This window comes from Accipiter gentilis, chromosome 33 (assembly GCF_929443795.1).
Source record: "Accipiter gentilis chromosome 33, bAccGen1.1, whole genome shotgun sequence".
In the NCBI taxonomy this organism is placed as follows: Eukaryota; Metazoa; Chordata; class Aves; order Accipitriformes; family Accipitridae; genus Astur; species Astur gentilis.
The window spans coordinates 4836615-4860546 of NC_064912.1; the positions used below are offsets into that span (position 1 = coordinate 4836615).

Sequence of the window (23932 nt, forward strand, 5' to 3'; positions counted from 1 at the left end):
TTATATGGAAAGGCAGAGAAAGGGATTGCAGGGAATGACTTTTTAAAATTCTGTAGAAACATCTGGTTTCTGCTGCTACAGGTTCTGGGTCAGTTAGACTTCGGAAATAATACATGGATGGTAGCGCTACATCATAATGTTTGAATTTCTGAGAAGAAATTTGTTACTTTTCTATGCACAATCTGACGTGAATTGTTAGCAGTGACAGAATCCAGGATCTTCAACACTGTGCTAAGCAAGCAGTCCTGGATCCACTTGTTTGCAGACATACAGCCCTCCATTCGTGTTGGAAATACGGCCTGTGGGGCAGGTAAGGAAACAAGGAGAACATCCTGCAGCTGGACACTGGCTTCCCAGGGCAGCAGCAGGAGGTGATAGAGAATTGATGGAATAATGTTACAGGGTATTTCTTTTAAAAGCCCCAGCAAATTAATTAGTTTGGGAACCTTTCTGTGATTTTTATATATCAAAATATAGATATCACACCATATATAAAGGTATTTTATATATACATATGTAGATAATCTCCTAAATCTTTGTTCTTGCTTTCTAACTTTCCCCTAGAGCAAGACACAACATACTTAACCTTTGAGTAATATTTTATTACAATATGATATAAAGTTGACTTGCAGTTTTATTATTACTGTAATTTTCATTCGAAATTTTATATCCACAAATTAACTTTATTCAGTTGAAGTCAATGTGGAATATGTTGCCCTGATTCACCTCCTGAATTATCACTATTTTCCTTCTCCGTTGTTCAAAGTGTGAATGCCATTTTGTTTTCCAGGTAAAATTAGCACTTAAACTAAAATGCTCTAAAACCACTATTATCTTCTGAATGGTGGTATTGAGGGTTTTGTTGAAGAGAAGTGAGGGGAGCAAAGGCCATGAAATTATCTGAACTGCAGAACATACTAGAAGTTGGTGGCATTTGGTGGGAACAATAATTGTAAAATCAGGAGGGGAAAAATAGTGATGCTAGAATGAAATTAAAAGTGCCGACTTTTCATGTGGTTTTAAAAAGAAGTCTGAACTCTCTGGAGCAGGGACAGAAGCATAATATCCTGAAGAAAGTGTAATTCAGTGTTTCCTTGTCTGGAAGAATGTCTTTCCTTTAGTGCCGTCTTTAGCTCCATGTGCTAGGTTGAGCAGAAACAGCCAGAGTGGCTCTTGGAAACACTGTTCCGTACGCTGGGGAGTTCAGAGTATACACTCTCCTTGTTCTCCGTATTTCCACAAATGTTACTGTTCTCTAGTGACCAGGACTGATTATGCTAGACAGAGGGAAGTGGAGCACATGGCTTTATTTGACACAGGCCACCTCTTTATTAACTCTGTAAATAATGTATAGAAGCTATATATGCCTCCTCACTTGTGGACTGATATCTTTATTCTATTGCCAAGTTAAAGAGCTCTCACTGTTTAAGTAATGAGTTCTTTCATTTTCTGCCATTGAGAGTGAGGGAAGGATTCATAGCTTTGATGTCTGAAATTATACCCAAGAAATGAGAGTTAACATTTCTCTCTCGCGGGCAGACCTCTGCCTGCGCTGAGTGTTCGTCCTCAGAGGATCCCGGCAGCTGACTGCACTGAGCCCTGTGCTCAATCTACCTGCCAACATGTATCTGCCCAGTCTCATTCCTTATGTGCCAACTTTGTATCCAGGAGATTCTGTCATCCTCAAAATATTCGGTCTGTTTTCCCATATTGTCTGTAGTTTAAGAAATTCAGACTGATTCACGTTCTTCAGGGCCAAATTTCTGGCACCCAGTTTCAAAGTTTTGTCTAGGGACGCTTTCTTCAATGCTGCAGATGCAATTGCCACAGACACGAGGGATGAGGGCCAAAAATCACCGCATAGTCAAGAAAGTTATTTTATCCATACTGCAGTTAGTACTGAGTTACTGTACAGGAGTGTGTGAGGCAGTGGGCACTCTGTCCCCTTGACCCACCAAAAATGTCCAGTATACCCAGGCACAGGGAGTGACGAAGCACCAGAATGCACAGTGTCCTCTTCCTGGTTTTCCATTTTGAAATTTATTTTCAAATAAATAATTTTCAACTGGCAGCCTGTCAGCTCTGACCTGGTGCAAGGCAGAAAAGGGCTGTTCATGTAAGCTTTACATTGCTTTCTTTCAAGGGACAATGTAGCATGCATATGTTTTGATCTAAGGTTCATGCTATTGAGACAGAGAAATGAGAAGTGAAATACGTGATGAACTTGTTTTCATTGCCTCTAGGGAACAATATATGACAGCTTTGAGAAATCGTGTTTGGAAGAGTCATTATTGTGCCATCTGAATTAGTGAAATACAAGTAAAGACTTTTATTTTCTAACAGACTATTTTGACAGTGGTTGTCCAATAATAACTGTCACTTCAGTCACAAGGTCAGTAAGTTCATGTGTAAGTGTGAAAGCCCGTAACGCTTTTTTGATTAGTATTTTTCTTGTCCTACAGTTTTGGGTGGAACATTTGCAGTCTTGCAACCAGTAAATGCCAGAGTGCTTTGCTGTCATTAACAGTCCACTTTTGAATTCTTCAAGGAGAATTACTTGAGAAATGGCATACAGTATGTTGTTGCTATTGTGAATATTGAAATTATCTCAAGCATGTTGTGTTTTTTTCATATGGGTACAAATAGTATTGTGAAGGGTAAGACTTACAAATGGGTAAGTCTGAGTTAGACAAAATTTCCTGAGTTTTTACTTACCAAGATCTGCTGTTGCTTTGTGTTCAGTTGTGCTTTGGAAGTATTAAAACATTGGAATGAGAATTCTGCTTACTAAACAAAACAACAAAAGTTTTGTTCTACTTATAGAGAAAAAAAAAAATACAGCAAGCTTGGTTGTTGGTTTTGGGTTGTTTTTTTTTAATGAAAGTCCAGACAAAACGTGGCCACAGAGAAAACTTCAAAAATTATGAGCATCTACACTTCAAGTGACCTCAGTACAATTTACAAGTGTTCAGAGGATAAGCCAAATTCCCAAAATTCTGGTGTTCTAATTTATCTTTAAAAAGAATCCACAAAACAAATAGAACCCTATCTATGCATTTTTCTTCCTGACATACTTCCACTATTCAGTGATGAACAAGACATAAAGATTATCTGAGCCTGAGAGTTTAACCAGAAGTAAAAATACAGCAACGCGTCCTGGCCCTCATACTTATTCAGGTTGTATTTTCCTTTAGAAAATTCTTTCATGTGCCGGTGGGATATGAGAGAGAGATAATGATCTGTTGAGTAGGAGCGATGAAGTAAGACTCTCGGTCAATAGATTTGCTCAAAATGCAAGCAAGTGAAATAATATATTGTCTGGTACAGCTGTTCAGTTACATATACATTGTAGAAATCATTTCAAAGCTTATCCTATACACAAATGTTTGGGTTTGAGTATAGCATACCAGAAAGTAAATGTCATTTATGTGTATTTACAGGAATTTATGACAGGGAAAAGAATTGAATTTTACTTCAAAATTTTATTCTGAATCTCATAATAAGTCTACTTAAAATTAAATGTATCCTATTAATGCTTAGGTCAGCATAACAATCATTCTTGTAGAAGAATGCTATTTTAAAACCTAAGCTAAAAAAGCATTTTTATCAGCAGAATATTGAGCTTCAATGAGAACCAAAAAATCTGATAAGTTGTTGGGTTTTTTTAATAGTTCAAAAGAGAAAAACACCACTATTTTTTTCATTGTGAACTTTCCATTATATATTGCTTTGTCTGCTATAATGGCATATGTGATGTAGTCAAATAGGTATTAAATAGTTGAGCTAAAAATGCATAGTAATTATTGACTCCTGAGAAACTTGTACTTCTCAAGTAAGACTTAAATGACCCAGCTTTTTTTTATTTCTTGACGCATTGTATGATATTGGCAGTAGCAAGAAATGTCTCCCTTAATAGTGGCATAATTTACTTTAAAGTTTTGTGTTTGTCAGAACCAGAAATATTTTGCCACCTTAGTGTTTTATGCATTTTCTAGAATCTTTTCATGATTTTTTACATACACAAAGACTGTGCTGTATGTAAGCTGTGCCATGGGTGTTTTTTATACACTGGTCATAAAAAAACTTGTCTGGAAATCTCCAGATTGATTAGGTGACTTGGAGTGCCATTGTATCCAATTAGTATTTATCTACGTTATAGATAAATAGAATATAGAATATAGAATAATTTCTCAGAAAGTATTTGCAATTTGAAAAATTATATATGTATTCATACAAGCCTTGGGGTAATTATATGTATATTTCAGTTATTGAGTACATTTAATTATGCTTTGTTATGAACTGTTTACAGCAGTTCTCACTAGGAGGGGGAGAGGAGAGAGGGAGGGCAAATGGAGCTGAATGTGGAGTAAAACCAAGGGAAATCTCATATTAAAGATTCACCAATGCATCTTTGCAGACTTTATGCAAATCCAGTGGGTATTTTGTGAAAGTGTTAATGAGTGTCACATCCTGATTACTGCAGATTTCCCCTTACATTTCCAACCGTACCAAATCCAATTGAAACTGCTAAAATTAACACCAGAAGTCCACAACAGTTTGTCAGAAAAATGTGTGAAATTTGTTTTTAAAATATCGTGCCCTAATTATTCTTGGAAACATTATATATAGATGTTGATATAAAATATCCTGTATACATTCCCTGATGGATGACAAACTTAACATTGGTCCCCGTAAATCCTTCTACAGGACCTTCTATTTCTGAGGTATTTTTCGCATCTCACTACAGGGAAAACCATATAATTTAACTGCCCTGGCACCGAAGCTCCTGTTAGGAATCTACTTGTTTACCAGCAGCTACTAGGAGCGGCCCTTTTTGCCACAGCACGTGCTGGTCCTTGTGCTTTGTGTGAGGGCTGGCCTGTGATGTATGAAGTGGCTCCAGACACATTGATTTAGTTAATCTCAAAAATTGCAATGAATGCAAAGTAAAAAATTAAACAAACAAACAAATCCCCACAACTGTATGTTTCCCTTTACTTAAGAGTTATTTTCAGGGTTTTGAATGCTTCAGCCAGCTCACTTGCCTGTCTCCCTGTTACCTTTGCTTTTCGTTGTATGGGCCATGTCTCCTCTGAACCCATCTCCTGTCTTTTGCAGGTTTTGAGTTTTTTGAGGTGATTTCATGTTCCCTTTGCTGTGTTTTTACTCGGTCTGGCAAACCCATTCTGTCTTTAGACCTGGGCCAAGAAAGCCCTTACAACTGGTGAAGATATCTTCAATGTGTAAACATTTGAGGGGAGGGAGATTTTCATAACACCACTTTGGGATGCCACTTATACGAAGGCGTCTGGATATGATAGCAGGCAGTTGGTTATGTATCTTTTATTTAGCCTGTCTTTATCTGACAACTTACTGTATGCTGTTAATATAATTCTGAGTGCCTGCATATATGACAAGTCATGACCATAATGAGCCTATTTATTTCAAGATACGTAGTGGCATCGTTCATTTGCACATTAAAGGAAACTTTGCTGGAAGAAGACAAATCTGAAGCTACAAAAGCTTTGTGATTATTGTAATGCTAATCTGTATTCAATCGCATATATAAAGTGTCACATCTTGAATGCTTTAAAAAATTAATTAGTCAACTGTGTTGTGCCACAGATGAGCAGAAGCTTGTGGTTGCTTGCATCCACAAGCTGTGACATTCTCTGTGCCAACTTGACTTTAAAGGAGAGAAGGCCCACAGTAACTGAGCTGGAGGTGGTCCCATCCCCTTCCTTTTACCTGATAGTGTTACAAGGTTGTGGCATTTCTGTGATTGTGTTACATTAAATGATGAAAGTATGTTTAAAGTATGTCACGTAACAATCCCTACAGTGCTTTACATCCTATATCTATAAAGATATTTAAATCTTCACATGCATTTTCGTAGGAAATACATATCATGCACCTAATGTTAGCGACAGAAGTATGACTGGGATGTTTTACAATATTGAGAGCAACTGCGAAGGTAAACAGGTTGAGTAAAAATTAATACAGCTGCTTATTTGTCATTAACTAAGAATAAAAGATACGCATTTACCCAATTTCTCAACAGAATTGTACCTCCGTATGCCCCACAGTTTTGCGCAGAGTGATTGTTTCTTTGCCCGCTTCCTGGGCCAAAAAAATTCTAGAAATCTCCGAGTAACTTACCCTTCATTCTTCTTATTTTCTCACATCACTGCCTGTACATACAGGCCACATGTCAGACTGACACCTGTCTCATATGGGGTCATGCTCACTATGTGTTACTTGGGCAGTAAAGGTAGAGTGAAAGGTCCAAATTCAGACTTCTCTGAGTGTATATGCCTCAAAGGATGACAGGCAGAGGCCTCGGTGGCCCCTCACTGACTTCCAGTTGTGGTCTTGGGACTGGAAAACGTTTTCTATTAACTGTATTTGATGTTATGAGTAGCATTCAGAGGTCCTGTCCTGTGGAATAGGCTGTAGTTTATCATTTTGAAGGTATACCTTGCACAAAGTGATCTACAATGGCAACAATTGCAGTTCCAGGGTTTTTTAGATATTTTCAATCGTGTTTTTAAATTTCCTCTTGCACGGGTATGGCGAGCACTGTCATATCTGTATTTCCTAGTCATGTGGCTCTTTAGACAAATTAAGCTTTTGCAGTTTTACTGAGGAAACGATTTGCGGTAATACTTTGTGAAGTAAAAAAAGATTGTAAAATTGGAAGATGCTTTGAATTCACAACACAGAAAAAAGTTGTGTTTTCTAAATGTTACTAAACAAAGAATTGTAATTTGTGAATAACACCTAAAAGCAGATCCAGATTACCTTTGAAAGGAATAAATAGTGAAGTGTTGAAAGTCCATGTTGCAGCCTTAACTAGTATTCCTTGTTCAAGCTGAAATATTATTTGCCTTACTAATGTAATATTTGTGAATAGTTTAGCGTTTCAACAGTGTTGTGAATATGTATAAGCACATAAGGAATTATTTTGCTTCGAGACTTTTCAGAGACCTGTTTCTTCTTCATGTTGGTAGATGCACTATTATCGTATGTTTCACATTAAACATTGCAAGAACCTGAAAAAAATAGTTGATAGCCTTAAAGTGAATGCTTCTGAAAACTGGTTTTTTGTGCTTTCCTTATACTGGAGAAAAAACAAGATACATATTTTTTCCTTGATCTGATGCATCTTCAGAAACTTAGTTTTATTTTAGGTCTTTGGGTAAGTATTTATTTTTCGAACATGACCTGCTAAGCAGCAGTGGCTCTGCACATAATCACTATCCTGTGGAATATGCATTTCGGGCTCCTTTTAAGCAGGGGGAGAATACAGGGATGACTTGTTATTTGTTGACAGCTTTCATAGCATTTATGCAAGAAACTTTTTTTGCAGCAAAGTTTGAAGTAACATTTATTAGATCAGTTTAGTTGCAACAAAATTGCACAGAAATAATGTTCTTCATACTATTTTACTGATGGCGCTTGATTTCTTATGCTTGTTTCTGAGTGAAATTAGGCATGATTTTGTTGTATAAAGATAGCAAATAAAATTTTGTATTTAATACTTTGCAAAATTTTGCATTTAGCATTGCAGTAAAAGTGTGAAAGTGCATGCCTTTGGACACTTACAACATAAAAGTTACCTCATCTGTGAACTACTATAACTGTATTTATAGCCAAAACAATACTAGAACATTCAAGAGAGATTAGTGACATCAATTTCAATATACCTCCTTGAAAAAGACAACACCAACAAATAATGCAAAATGAAGCATCTCAGATGGATATAATCACATTTACAAATTCTTTATAGATACCATTTGTGAGCAAGGGGTTAAAGAAAAAATACTGACATTTTGAATATATAGAAAAATAATTTTTGAAAACTCATAGTATTTTGTGTCACTGATTCTTTTGAAGATCCCTTATGTAGGTCTAATGCTAAACCCACTTATTTTGGGGTACACTTGTAATTAGTCTCATTGTGAAGTTAGCAGTATTGTGGATGCTTGTAGGATCCGGCCCCTGGAGAACATTTTAAATTCTGCTTGGTAGAGGAAAAACTCATGTTTTCCAATTGCATTTCTTTTCATAGTTTAGGTTTAAAAATCCTTATCATTTAGATTCTCTCCAAAAGATTATATTTAGCATCAGTGTAACATTATGAATTCTCAGATTTAAGTTTCCTTGAGCTTCGATTGCCTTGTTAGGATTGTGACATGTGATTGATGTTGTGTTTCTTAACATGTCGGTCATTGCCTGTAGACTTGCACGCTGTAACCATGAACCATTTTGGAATAAAACTGCAGCATGTTTATCATAAATCGCATGATACTTTTCCATCTGAATATGCTTCATTAGGCTTACCTTCTGTAGTACTACTGGATCATTAGATGGCATGTAGAAGGAAATCATTTCAGCAGTAGTCCACCGGGCATGGAGAGCCCCCATGTGTTTGACATCTAAATGCATTAAAGATTAAACCACACTTCACTGTCCTGTGTAAAAAGTATTTTCAAAACTGTATGGGTATAGAATTACCTTCTGCTCACAATGCTACTTTTGGATTTTACCAATCTTCATTTTCCTTCAAAGATTATGTTGCTTTTTAATAGTTCCCGTAACACAGAAACTTAGTTTAAGAAATTAAGGCTAAACCAATTACACACTGAAGATTTTCAGCTAGAAGCTTTCTAGTATAACACACATACCTTTGGATCAGTTTTAAAAAAACTCAAGCCGCACCGTTCACTAAAAGGCGCCTACTTTACAGTTAGTTACTTTGGTCTATTTCTCTGTGAAGTAACTTTGTAAAGTGAAAAATTCAGAAGAAAAATGCTCCCTTTTTTAAGGAGAAAAGGATGTATGGGCTTAAATAGCAACTAAACTTATTTAGAACTTCTGATATAACATGAGACATAATGTGATGACACTTTTCTACTATTGAATAAATTCTTTGAAAATATTTCTTTGAAAATCTCAAGTAAAAAAGATAGAAATCTGGAATTACAGAAACTTCAATATTGCCATCAATTAATGTTTATCCCTGCAAGTATAGTGGAAAGAACAAAGGTTAGAGAGATGCCTTCCCCATGACAGACTTTTCTGCGTAAGAAGGTAATGACCAGGATCTCTAGTAGCTGAACCATAGCAAGAACCTGTTCTTCCCTGTTGCAATTTCCCACTCAAGCTTTTGCTCATCCCGCAGATCACTTCACAGGAAATTTAACTCTTGGTCTTGGTGTTGCTCCATAAACATTGTTGCTCCAGCGGGTATTGTTCCACACAAAGCTGCTGAAGTATCCATGCTGTCAAAGAAGGGGATGGCGTCCCAGATCAGGTTCTGCAAACCCCTGTACAATGATTCAAGGGCAAGCAGTGGCATCGTTTGACCATGAGAGCATTTAAAGAATTTTATCTCTTGTTCATATGCGAGATGGAAGAAACAATTAGAAGACAGAACAACAATCACTATTTAGAGAAAGTGGTGAAAATGAATGTATAAATGTATACAGGTTTTTTTATCAATTCTATAGACTGAAATGGGACTTTACTATTCTCTCTCCCTCTCTTTTTTTTTTTTTTTTTTTTTTTTTAAAGTTGGATATATAAATTCAGACTATTATTTTGATTGGTCATCTGATTGTTGTCACAACTTTGTGAATGATGCAGCTTGTTCTGCAGCAATATGTTCTTTGCCAGTGCTTCCTCCCCCCCCCCCCCCCGCCGTATCTATTGCTAATGAGATAATTAATTAGTTTAAACTCTTTTTCATAACTTGAATAAAGAATTGCAATTTCTGAAGAACAGCACTGAGTACCACATGTAGCATCTGCCCAAATTGCTGGTCCTCTAGTTGAATGACCATATGTGCTGCAAAGGCTAGAAACAATGGGTCAGAGGCAATGGTAATGTTTCTTGACTGCTTTAACTCTAGTTGACCTTGCCCTGGACAGGATATTTCTGTAAAATAGCAGTGACGATTGCTGCTGCTGCCGTTTGTAATGAACTTCTGAGCTTAATACTAAGAATGGGTGAAAATCAAAATCAGATTTAAATAACAGAACTACAAGCCAACCCATAGTATTTTGTTGATTGTAAATGATAGGAGACGGTGTTTTAGTAATCCCTTTCTTTTAGTTCAGCCGTGTTGAGGCACACAAGGTGTTTTAATTGGAAATTCTAGTATTTCAGTTCTGTAATGCTCTGAAACATATTAACTCTGTCTTAGCGGTTAGTGTTGATTCATTTTCAGAGCACTGCAGCATCATTAATCCTCAGAGCCCTCCTGAGAAGTAAGAGATAGGAGATAGGCACTGTAAGTATTATTATTCTAATTTTACAAGTGGGAAAACTGGGGAGGTGAATAATTTGGTCAAGGCCACACAATAAGCCAATGTGAGCTCAGAGATTTGTTTTGGCTGTTAGCCCAGTGGTCAGGCCAGCTCTTGCAACATTCTACTTTTCAAATTATACACCTATGCCTTATTATTATTATTATGATGCCTTAATCGTCCCGTAGGCTGTCTAGGTAGATAATTTTATTTTCCCATCAGTTAATAAGCAGTATTCTTAGAATTCTTCACTTTAGTTTAAGTGGTTATTTGTTTACAATTTATAACTCCAGTTGCATAAATAGATGTAATTTGAAATAACAACTTATTTGGTACACATAAGCAATGCTTTTGTGTAGCGAAAGACGTAGGTTTTTAACGTCTACCTGAAACAAACAGATTATTTTTTTTCTCTGCTCCAGACATGGGTTAATTGCTACCGTCTCTTGTGGAAGATGTTTAGGTTTTGCTTCAGTTCCGGCCAGTCTTTGTCTCAAGAATGACTTAGTCTGCAATATTGTTATTTTTAAACAACTTCAGAGTTTCACAAGAAATTAATCATCATTTAATCAAAACGTTAACCGTTTTGGTTAAATATTTTATGTAACTAAATGTTAACCGTTTCGGTTACACAGGACTGCTCAAACTCATGAAGCCCTACAGCCTTTAGCACCATGTCTAATATATTAATAAATAGCTAATATTTAATGCGTACATTAAGACGTTCCGTAACTGGATTACTGAATGTAATCTGGTCTCCCCCTGCCCAGCCTCCTTTCCCGCATGGCTGTGGTTTTTAGTTAAGCCGGTGCGGAACTGCTCTTACCTACAACTAAACCAAGATGACTTCACTGAATGCATATGCTGCAAAGCCTATCAGGGAATCGGCAAGGGGGGGGGGGGGGGGGGAAAAGACACAGAAGGGCTTTAACGTCTTGTAGCAGTGCGTATAGAGCGCAGCATATTGAAAGTCGTAAATACTGTCCCACAGACATTTTGAATAATGCAGGTATAGCGTAAGTAATTGGAAGCGCTTCCCTTCTGCCTTCAGACGTTTCCTTGCTCGCCGGTTGAGATGGGCTGTCGAGTGTGGGCTCCGAGGAGCGTGCAAGGTGCCCTACTCTGTCATGTGGGCCATATTTAACGCTCGAAGGAAGGAGGCAGGGACACGTGCGGCGGGGAGCGAGCGGGGCGGGCGCGGTGCTGCCGGCGGCCCGGGCAGCGGGGCGGGCAGCGGGGCGCAGGGCGAGGGAGGGAGCCAGCCGAGCCGAGCCGAGCCGAGCCTGCCCCGGCGGAGCCGACCTTGAAGCCCTGCCGCCGCCGGCCCGCGCGGAGCCCTTCGGCGGCCGCGTAGTTGATGCTGTCCCGGGGCTGGGAGCTGCAGGTGTGCCAGCCCCCCCCGGCCACCCCCGGCCGGCAGAGCCGCCCGGCGCCCGGCGCGGCCAGCCCGGCCGCGGCCGCGGGCGGGGGGGGGCCGCTCGCCGGGCTCCGCCGCTCCTCCCGGCTCCGCCCGGCGCGGGAGCGGGACGCGCTCCGCAGCCGACAATGAAATCTTGGCAGCTAATTGCAGGCGTGGGAGATGCCCTTCAGGTAAGGAGGAGGCAAGGTTCGAAAGAATTGCAGCGCCGGGGCGGGGGGGGGGGGAAGGGGAGCCGGCCTCTGCCCGCGGCGGAGGGCGACCCGGAGCCCCCGGCTGGGACGCCGAGGTGGGGGGAGGGGGGCGAGCCGACAGGTCTGGCGGCTGTCGCTGCACAAGCCGCCGTCGGTGACTTCGCAACGGGAATGCGGCGAGGTCGGCGTGTGCGCGGGGCTTCGGGTGGGGGGGGGGGCGGTTAGAGCGGGGCGCCGAGCCACGGCGGGGAGAGCAGCCGGGAGCCGTGGGAGCGGCTCGTCCGAGGCGTGCGTGGGTCAACTGCCGGCACCGCCGGCGGGGCTGCGCTTCGCCTTCTCCTCACAGTTACCCGCGCGGCACTCATGGCTGTGGTCATGGGTGTTGGTGTGCGCGGCACGGGTCTGTCTCCGTGAGGGAATACACGAATGTATGTGATGCCTACCGAAAATAAGGGTGGGTGTGTGTGTGTGTGTGTGTGTGTTTATCTGTGCTTCCTCCGCGACTGGCCGAAGTTTATGTGAACTTCATCCTGAAAGAGCTCTTTAACTTTCTTTTGATGGGATTCGTATTAGCAGTTGTATGAAATATGGCAGGAATCTCATTAGAAATGGCTTTGTCAGATGAATGATTGTCTTTTAGTAGCCAGTTTGCAGGATTCTTGACCAAACTTCTGGCTGCTTTAACTTTAGGGTACCTGTGCATTATCAGTATGATATCGTGATGGTAGAAAACACAACTGATAGGAGGATTTCAAAGTTGTATCGCTGTACTTGCTAAAATACGTGGGGTAAAACAACAGCAACGTTGTCTGAATAAATACAATTGAAACATCCAGCTAAATTTGGCTAACGATCCGCTTATATGTATATACATTTAAAAAAGCAGAAATAGAGTAGAAAAGATTGGGATTTAAAAACGCATATCAGTTGCTAGCTGAATATAATTGCAGAGTAATTTAAATATTTTCAATGACCTTAGCAATTTTTTTTCTTTAAGAAAACCACACACTTCAAAGTGTGGAAAAAATGTTGAGGAGAGTAGGGAAAGTGGGTTTTGCTAGCTTTTAAAAAAGGACTCTCCTCCATACTCTAATAGGAGTATCATATTTTTTTAAAGGACTTGCTGTCACATGTAGGAGACTATGGTACGGTCTAGTAGTGGAATGCTGGGCTCCGAGCATCTCGCACAGTAAGGGTTTGGCTAGCAGCTCAGGCACCATAAAATCACATCGCTTTCAGGACCGTACGTTAAATTCCACCTCAGGTATTTTATTTAGATGGATATGTAGGAATTTAGGAAGATCCGAAACAGTCTTTGTATTTGTCAGTTCTGTAGTGGTAAGGAATTTGATCTTGATACAGAAGTAACCAGGATTTGTATAGGTATTAAAGAGGGAGTTCACAATTATTTTTGCTTATGAATTACTTAAAAAAAAAAAAAAAAAAAAAAAAGGCTTATGTACAGTACATTGCTTTCATGCGTATTTCTAAAATGAAGCAATAGACGTTTATAAAGTTTGAATGTCTTGATATTCTGTTCATAAATTAGAGCTTTTTTTCTTATACATTTAATATTTGTGTTGTTGATCTCTTTTTTGAACATGCAAATGAGGTTGACTTCTGAAAAGTGAGCAAAACCGCTGTGAAGTAAACAGCATTCCCTTGTCTACAGCAAGAACAGTAGCGGTATATGTTATCACATTTTCATATTTGAATCATTGCACGGAAACAAAGTGGACTTTTGGTTTTGATCCTTTATAGGTGCTTCTCTGTGAGTGCATGTGTAGCGTGTCTGTCAATCATCAGTTGTACTTCCTTTAAACCTACGTATCTATTAGGGATTACCTGTTTCAGAGTTTTTCTTCCTAAAGCAGTACCTAATTTCTTGGTATTTTTGATGTTGTAAACATACAATATCTCGCATTCCCATTGCCTTCCCTTTAATATGTGGGCAAGAAGTTATATTTAGTCCGTGCCATCTCAACATCCAACACACTGATACCTAGGCAAGTGTAAGTAGAATTGATTATACCCCTTTCCAAGCACAGTTTTAGAAAGATTGAGCTTCATGTTTTTACCTACTCCTACACAAATAACTACTTGAAATCAGAATAACATAACAATGGATGGATGAAGCAACTTTATTATTTAGCAAGGTGTTATATTCACTCTTTCTAACTTCAAACCAGTTACTTCAGTAGTATCTTGATCGTGGAATTGTTCACATTTTTTTTTGATAAAACTTTCACATAGGGTCTCAGTTTTGCTCATAAAGCACAAAACTTTTCCAGGAACAAGTAATAAATTGATTTATTTAGTGATAAGCCTTCTGGTATTCTAATGCTATAAAGGGTCCAGAAAAATGTCCTTAAGTACGATATTGGAAGTTTGGATTTCTTCTATTGTCATGAAAAAATATTGCTAATAAATCTTAATAAATTTTATTAAGTTAACTGCATTAGAAATGGCTAACGAAGCATCAAACTGGAAAGGAGAAGGAAGAGAAAGATTAACTCTTGCTTTTAAGTTATTGTGGCAGTAATTGTAAAAAAATACCATGAAAAGTAAACTAGGGGAAAAAGTGCATAGAGAATTCTAACCATACAAAATATCTTGTCTAAATTTTACTTCATATTTTAATTTAAGTAAGTAACATGCTAAGAAGGAGTTATTTTTAAGATAGCTCAAGCCTACTGAAGTCAAGCTTTTAGTCGACTTCAGTGATACAGATTTTGAGTTTTTCTTAGAGTGATTGTGTCGCAAGATAGTATATTTCTAGAATTTAGAGGTGGGAACAAAGACTACAGAGGGCCTTGATTACTTCAGATGATTTTACATCAATTTTAAGACTGGGATGTAATTTATAACATGTCCTAGGATATGTTCTATAGTTCTAAGCTATATGTTCTAAGCATAACTTTTGAAGTGTATTAACTTTATATGAGAATAAGGTTCACTTTTCAAAACTATTATTCTGGCTTAAATATTCATATTTTCAATCCCTCTAAAAATCAATTTAGAAAAGTCATCTGCCTTTGATTTTGTTCTGGAGTATGTTACAAAGGACTAGGTCTCATAAATTGAGTTGTCAGGAAGTAACATTCAGTAGAACATGCTGATATATAGATGATCGATTTTCACAAGTATGCCTTTTTGGACACAAGACATGCCATAAGTACATAGTCACCAGATGGAAGAAAAATGCAGGCTTTTCATTGAAAAGGTGCATCATAAATATGTTTTCTCTAAAATTCAAATGCTGTGGGATTGCATTTGGGCAAAATACCAGACAGGTTAGTGAAAAGAAATAAATGTGTAAGTGACAGACTCTTTTCTGGTAGCATTTCTTTCTGAATCTGTCTGTGAATAAAGTTTCATTTTATAGCCTGAGATCTCTTGTCAGCTGTGGAGTTCTGTACCTGTAGGAATAAGTCTTTTTCTTTTTCGTTTTTAAGGTATCAAATGGAGGTGTTAAGGAATGTAGCAAAGTTGCCGTCTTCAGTGATATTGTACGCTCACTACTTGTATTTTACTTGAACTTCAATTTAGGCAGTGTGAGAATGTGTTTGCTTTGGGGGATTGGAATAGAGTGTAAGCATTTCTGATTTATATTTGTCTTCATCATGTCTGTTCTGCATTTGATTTCAGTTAACCATGTTAAATTGCATAGGCTGCGATTTCCCTTCATTGTCATTGAAAATAAAGCACAGTATGGCTTCTTCCACCAGGTTGCAATCAGACACTATTTTTGTTCTGTAGTTAATTACAGATTTCATGCACAGTAATAAGGCTTCTGAAGAGTGATATTTTTCTAATGGTCAGGAATATTTTAAAAAAACGCTGTAGTATCACAGAGGCTTCTTAGTTGCCTTTCACAGAGACACACATAAACTTTTTTTGAAGTACTAAAAGGGAGAAACTGCTTGAGTCAACAGTAACATCCAGATTCAGCAAAACTAGTTTATGAATTCAAGCAATTAAACATGACAAAAAGCCCAGTTTTACTGCCCTGACTTAATACGCTTCCAGTATTTTTTTGGATACATAAAAACTTCAAAATGTTCTTTTCTGTCAGGTGTTCACAAAAAACCAGTGCACCTCCAAGCCCTGGAAAGTCTTGAAAATCCTCTTGCTTTGCATTCGCACCTTCAGTTTTTATTCAAATATTTTTATTCTCAGAAGAAGCAAACACTAATATTTTCTTCAGTTTAGTATACCTGGAGTTCAGCAGCTACTCATTTATGTACCTGCATTTTGGTACAGATAATTAAAACCAGACTGGTTGAATATTTAGGAATTAATAAGAGAATCTCTTTTAATTAATATTTAATATGTATTAAAAATAGGAATTTTGCTAAAGATTATTAGAAATCCAACCAAAATTTTCACATGGAAGCCAGAGGATTTGGGGTTTTGTGCTTTTGTTTTTATGGATTTGATTTTCAGTAATTTAAAGCAGGTTTCCTATCTAGTAATTATTGCAAATTTAACTGGGTAGTTTCTGGGAGGGAGGTAACCAGATGTAAGTCTCGGTGCTAACGACTAACGGACAAACTTGAACTTGAATAGAACTTTAGCAAAAAGTATCAATTTACCACTTGTATCTTGGAGTGTGATGTAAAATGCTCAGAACAACCTCCCACCCTTTGCAAATGGAAATTGTTCTGTCTTCTTGTGCCGTGGTGCTTTCTGGACAGGTGCTTACGTTTAGCTTAAACATTTTCCTTGTTAAAGTTGAACTTTCTGATTACATGAATAATACTAATCCAGGAATGAGGTTTGATCCTTTTTTCAGGTAAGTAAATTGCAGCTTATATGAGGACTTATTTCTGACTACTAATTGACCTGAATCTAATGGCTCTCTAACTGTAGAAATGTATTACAGTGAAGTGAGAGGTATATGTGGCACATGACTGCTGCTTCTTTGGAGAGTTACTTGCCTGCTGCTGAGAACTTGCACTATTACATGATGCTCTAACAAAAATAGCACCATTTCAGTGAATCATGTCATTTAAGATGAGACTTGGTATCTTTGAAGAACTACTGCCAGACTGGAGCAAGTCTTTTAAGGATATGACATTTAGATCAAGCCCTAATGGACTATCACGGCTCTCTCCTTTTGTACTGTTTTACATGAATTGTATGTTTTCGTGTTAGCGTCAAGTGTCCACCTTTTTAAAATTACTCTACCTTTCTGACACAGCGTGTCCTGTGGTATTGTAATCCTGGGGACTGCAGTTCAGCTCTGGCCTCTGATTTTTCACGACCCAGCCTTTTAATGTATGATATCAACAAGTCGTGTGTGTAAAAGGAAGAGATTCATTTTTCAGAAGAATATATATCCTGTCAGCTGTGTATGCAGGGAAAGTTTGATATTTGGTTGTGATACAGAGGAACCTGAAACCATTAATTTTTTGTTAGCATATTTTGCAAGACTGGATTGAAAATGAATATCACCTAATGTTTTAAGTTGAAGACTTCTGATATTTTTAAAAGATGTATTTATTAGTAAGGTCTGTATGATGTGCAGTGGCATGATGGCCCGCTTTTCCATCTTGCCAATTAAGCCAGCACCACATGAGGCTGTAATCCTGCACTTATCTTGACAGTTACCAGGAAAAGCAGGGTACCGCTGCCTGTGCCGGGGAACAAAATTATCTAAGAACCAGATCTCATTTCAAATGGCATTTTATTCCAGTTGAGAGGCTTTCCCAGTGTCAGCAGAGTCAAAAATCCAGTCGTGGCAGACTGAACTTTCTACCAACAGAGGAGCCATGGGAATCAACTTTTAATTCCATTTTGACTTTTGTATTTGAAAGTACGAGCCTTTTTCTTCATGCTAGTTCGCTCTTTGAGCCACAACAAGAAGCAATATTTACTAAAGGAAGACGTTAAGAATGGCATCGAGTATTTTAATGTATTTTCTTTATTCCCAATTGTATCTTCAAGATCTATAGTTATGAGAACAGGTAAATCAAAATCAGCAGTTATGTGGCAGCTTAGCAGAACTTCTCTTTGCCCAGATTTTAGACTCATAAGAATAGAGTGTTTTACCAACTCCATGTGGTAGCTGTGGTTCACTAATTGCACTCCTTCTTAATACAGTGACTCGAGGATGGTCTTTAGAGCTTAGAAAACTAGGGTCAGAGAAGAGCTCAGTCTCGAGATGTGTTGCAGTCTGTGAATTGTCAATGAAATGAAATTTTACAAAGAGTGTACACAGGGATGCTGATCATCTTTTGGATAGGCAGTAGGTAGAGTAGACTGAGCTCCTATGCAGTCCTTGCATGTCCGATAGGAGGAGAAAGTCCATTCATCAAGTCATGCCATAACTAAAAAGAAGCAATCTTCTTAAATGAGTAAGTGCAAATAATAACCGTCAACCATACTACACAGCTGTTATTATCTCACACATTCTTCCTGTAGCTTCTGTTAACTACTGAACAATGAAAAACAGAGTAACTCTCAAGCCTGTTTGTATGTTGGTATTTCTTCTAATTAGTTATTGTGATTCAGACCTGGGGCAAGGCATTCTGAAAAGGGGAGGTAGTACGGTAATTCTGCTTTCATTCATTTTCACTTATGCATAGCTGAGCAAGCACTGAATGAATTTCCATCCTGATGTTAAAATGAGGTGTTCAGTGATCATAGAAAAATAGTGATGGAGAGGACCACTCTTCCATGTCATCGAGTCTTGCCCTACACCCTGAAAGTATCATCTTTACTAGTATCATTTGTGATAGATATCCAGTTAATCCTTAAAAACTGTCAATAAGGGAAGTTCCATTAACTCCCTAGACTACATGTTCCAGCTCTTAACTATCTTTTCTGTCTTGATTTTTTTTTTTTTTTTTTTTTTTTTTTTTTTTTTTTGCTAGACAAATGAAAATTTCCCATGCTGCAGATGACCTTAGTGTTTCATGTTCTCTGTGGACCTGAAGAAAAAAAAGTTTCCCTTTCTCACTGTGGCAGTCTTTCATGACAGAGATTCCGATTCAGACTTCAGGTTTAGGTCCCACACAAGTTTTAATTTCTGTATTTTGGTTCAACCTTTTCTAATTATTATTTGGTTTGGTAATCTTTACTTTTAATCTAAGACATGCTTTTTGAACATTTTGCATTTAAATAAAAACATAGAATTCAAATAGTTTAACTAATGATTGGGAGCCAAATATTGGCCATGATTTATAACACAACCAGGATTATATAATGATTTTTGTAAGACATTGTTAGACATTTGAGACTGTGGTTCTCACAGCTGATTGAGATCTCTAAGCTGCCTATTGGACTTCACTGAGGCAGAGGTTATGAGGTTTATTATTTTGCTGAAGTCTACTAGGAAGTTTTATTTGGAACCTGTTATGGTCCTAAATTTATAGAAGTGTGTATATGTAGAAATGTGTGTGTGAGCATCTGTCTCATAAAAAGATAAAAGTGAAATGCTTTTGCTGATACATTTACATGTTGATTAGCTCTGCCTGCTCTTGGTTCACATCATTTCTCAGAATAATTATTACTGAGTACATTTATCCTGCCAATATAACCTCTTAGGGCAAGTGTGGGGAAAGAAGAAATGCAAGACAAGGATTTGGAAGACAAGTCTTTTGGAAGAAGGGCTGTGAGGTGGTGCTAGCATCATACTCCACATGACCAGTTTAGCACCTCTGCACTTAAAGGGGGTATATCCAAGAAGATCTGAAGGACTGTTCTTGGGTAACCTCCTTCCAGCCTGTGTTATCGCATGATCCTATGCTATCGGTTGGGTGGACCTGCGAGCAATGGGTTAGTTCAGCGACTCAGAAATGAGGGTAAAGCACAACAGTGTTAGAATGGAAAATGCTTCTGTAGTTTTGGAAGATCTATGTACATATGGAAAATGATGGAAATCTATTCCAGAAATTTGTAGTAAATTGTTTAGATAATGAACAGCTAAATGACTAATACTATAAAAAAAATTGTGTATGAGTCATTGGCTAATGTATAGCTTGACTTTGGCTATGATGTAGAACAAGAAGGATGCAAACTTTGACTATATGCTGTGAATATATGACTCGGGTAGACTATGTTGTGCATTCATAGAAATGAGGTGGATTGGGTTGTTCTTATTTCATTCAAGTTTTAGCATGACAGAGGAGACAAGGACATTTTGCCCATTAAGATAACAGAAGACAAAGATGGATGAAGAAGCTGAGATTTTTATGGGGAATTATCTTTAAAAATGGCATGCAAGATGTATATGCTTATTCCCCCAAATCTTTGTCTGTGAAGCATAAGGATGGTGAAATTCTAACTGGATCCAAGTAATTTTTTTCAGGCGGTTATTTCATTGAAGGTGCGGAGGACAGTTAGGTAATGACAAATCCTTTTTAGTTATTTTAACAAATTAACAAATTTTATCAATATTTTAAGAAAACTGGAAACATGGAAGAAAAGAGAAGGCATTACAGCTCTGACATGTTTCACTTTGGCTTTTTAAAATGCATCGTCCTTTTTTTCCCCACTGAGAAATTTCCTTTTTATTTTCCTGCATGATGTAGAACTGCAAAAATGCTTGTGTTTAGCTGGAGTTAGTAACAAATGTTTCATTTGATCTTTCAACATTGCAGACAGTAGACTGCATTTTTGCTTAAAGGAACAAATTCTAACATGTAATTGGACGTAACAGCATTGACATGTTCTTCTCCACATCTGTAGTGAATAGGATGTGAAGCTGTGGGCCTAAATACAAAGGAAGATTTAGATTAGGCATTATAAAGTCTTCCTGATAGTAAGAATGCTTAATATTTAATTAGATGAGTTAGGAAGATTATGGCATTTCTATCACTGGAAGCTTTTAGGAAAGGTTTGGAAAGCAAATGTCAGAATTAATTTATAACCGACAAAACTTGTTCTCATTTCTGTGTATTCCTTTTACTAAAATAGAAGGTCTTTCTCAAAAGCTGCACTTATTTCCCATTCAGCAGGTGGATCTCTCTTACGTCTCTACCAAGGAAAATTTTTTTAAACCAAGTTCTGAATTTAACCTCTTGCTATTCTTACACATCTGTGAGGTTAGGCAATGAATCAATATTATAAATATTTTCCCAAGAAACAGAGTTTGGGAAGTACTATACTTCTGCAAAGTTTCTGGTAATATCTTGGATCTTCCTTTGTGCCAAGTTTTGTTTTGGGTTTGGTGGGGGTTTTTTTTAGGTACAGTGCAATAAGAGGTGTGCACCTCTTCAATCCCTGCTCCCAACTCTCCTCTCAAGTGTTTCATCTTACAACAATGTGATTGCTGGTGAAACTTGTATGTAGTTTACCACTCAGTTCTGAGAAAAATTCTTGGTCTATATTTATGGAAGCACTGAATAATCCTCTTAACAATGGTCAAGACAGGTATAATATACTTAAAATTGGATGCATTTAAAGAATTGCTTCTGTATAAACTCTTATAATATCTATATTACATACGAGGACTTCCCTTATTCCTTTAGTATTGCCTTTAGAATTTAAAATACAAACATATAACCTAAACTAAGCTATTTTGAATATATTTTTGCTTTATTTACAGAAAGTAATTTTTTCTTGTGACAACTGCACAGACTTTCCCATCTTCTATTAATGACAGAACATTAAGGTTTATGAATAAAAAGCTGATTACACAGAATATATTAGGGCAGTTGAGACTTATTTTTGCTATTTAAGAAGTGTAAGAGTGTCCTCGGGCCAGAGAGGCTCTGTTGTTCTATTTTCTGTGTAGTATTCAACACATTGTATACAGGAACCAACAGCCTCTGTCAAAAAAAGCTTCGAATGAGGAAACAATAGAAATTAAGAGGATGCATTCCTACCCAGTCAATGCACATGATTGGTTCTTGTCTTGGGAATTTTAGTTTACAAACTCACATTGAAGTTGCTTGATTCAGTGTAAGTGTTGTGAGAAGCAGCATGTTGGACACCTTCTTCTCAATTTTATTTTTATGGGGGTTTTTAAGCTGCTAGAGTTGACAGCTAGGTTGGTATAGGACATAAGATTGTGTTAGAGGGAACTGGAATCAAATCTGTGAAGACAGTGCTCTACCAATTGCTGTGGAAAATACATCTTTCTTAAAGACAGAGAAGGAACAGTAGGGAGCAAAGTCCGAGAGTGCTCTCGACTCCTTTTTGGTATGACAAAAGGCCCTCTTGTGTCTAACCATAATTCTTCTAACTAGCTTTTACCCTTCTCTGGACAGACAAATAGCAAAACATATTATTCACCTTAGAAATGACATTGTTTTGAGTGAAGCAATGCTACTATTAATTAAGTTCAAAGAAAACTGTAGTTTTAGAATAGACTGTAGCAAATAGGAAGCTGATACGGAAACACTAAGTAGCATTCCATAATAACTGTATTAAAGAAATAGCTGCCAAGATACTTATTACTTGCAGGCATTTCAAACTTCAACGGGTTTATAAAGAATTTAATATTTTCATATGCTTCAGTGTAAAGCCATCTGTCGCAGTGACGGAACAAAGTGTTGAGAACAAGAACAAACGTATGTTTATGGAAGTACTCCATGAAATGTTAACAAGAAAGACACAAGTTACGCAGCAGTATCTTGTAACAAATGGGCAGGGGATTTGAAAAAACATGACAATCATCTTCAATATTTACAATTATGATTTCTTTTCTAATTTCTTTTTGTGTAGAAGTGTTAAAAAATAGAAGTCTGTCAGTACAGATGGTGAGGGAGACAGGAATCCTGAGTAAAATACTGTTTACATCTACCTTTTGTAGTTTTTCATGTTTTCTGCTCTCTTTTCTTGCAGTTTTAAGTTTATATCTGGATACCTCGGTATATATGTTATACCTTATGTAGTGTTTCATACATCTGCTGGACTTTTTAGTGCAAATTAAACAGCCTCAAACACTCATGGGAGCTGAACTTTACTAGTGCCTTCTTCCCATCCCCCATTTGCGACAGATTTTTATTCGTGACTGCACAAAAGAATGAATCACATTACGGTGTTTGAAGTTAGAAGTTGATATAGTGTGACTTTTAACCTGTCATACCCCAAATACGGGACACAGTGTGGGCTAGTAAGAGCTACAAAGAGATTATAGGGGAAAAAAACCGGTACTGAGACATCAAAAAGAAAGCAAGTGTTCAAGAAAAGCTACTTTGAATCTTTTGTCAATGGTATTGCAACAAGAAAAATCTAGTTCTAAAGGATCTATACAGTTGGATTTTTAGTTATAAGGTATAAAGGATGTATTTTAGAGTGATTCTGTTACCTTCAGGTCTCCATTCTCTCTACAGGTTTGGGTGACTGGGAGAAAGAATTGAATTAGATTGTGCCTTAGCAACACTATGAATTTTCTAGGAAGTGTATTTTATGTTTTAAAATGATAGGTCCAAAAAAGATGTGTGCTGAAGGGTTATGGAGCAGGTTATGGTATAATTTCCTCCCCCATTCAGGTATGAAATCCTGTTCTCTAAGCAGGACACAGCTTTGTGGGCCAGTTATTTAGTTTGGATTGGCAGCATTCCACATCGATGTGGGAAAGGGCAGACCTGATTATTTTTTGATGAGAGGTTTAGGTTTTACTCTAATAATCTATTTTTTTAATGAGGTATATAAACATAGCATGGATTAATTTTTATCAGCCTTCAAAAACTAAACCAGCAGAATGCAGAGGTGGGAATACACAAACATACTAGCAACATCACCCAGAGATAACAAACAGAAGTATTCTAGTATTTTCAATGTTGTCATTCTGCATTAACTGGTAATGTCATAGAAGTTTTGAGTGTACTGCCTTGTGGCATCTTTCAGCTATATTAAGTTGTCCCATGATATCCTTAAAGGAGCAAGCAAAATGTGAAAGTAACGATGTCTGAACTTTTATTTGGGTTCCGATAAATATGCACGTTTTCAAATTTTTACTTAGCAACAGTGACATCTTGTGGGTATTATGAAAATCCCAGCTCAGTTTCAATACCGAGCAGTAAAACTTTAACCCCCCCCTCCGTCCCCCCAATTTT

The 23932-nt window shown here is 37.7% G+C and overlaps 1 protein-coding gene across 16 annotated transcripts in view; it reads left to right on the forward strand.

Annotated features, from left to right (window-relative positions):
- Window positions 1-23932, forward strand: part of RBFOX1 (RNA binding fox-1 homolog 1) — a 1352985-nt gene that overhangs the window by 617065 nt on the left and 711988 nt on the right. For 2 of the 16 annotated variants that reach the window (XM_049791531.1, XM_049791532.1), the window contains exon 1: window positions 11796-11900. The exons of the other annotated variants lie outside the window; for them this stretch is intronic. In XM_049791531.1, the coding sequence (XP_049647488.1) occupies window positions 11856-11900 (45 nt within the window). In that variant the 5' untranslated portion in view covers window positions 11796-11855. Of the gene's footprint in view, window positions 1-11795; window positions 11901-23932 lie in introns of those variants that run through there. 16 annotated transcript variants of the gene reach the window in all.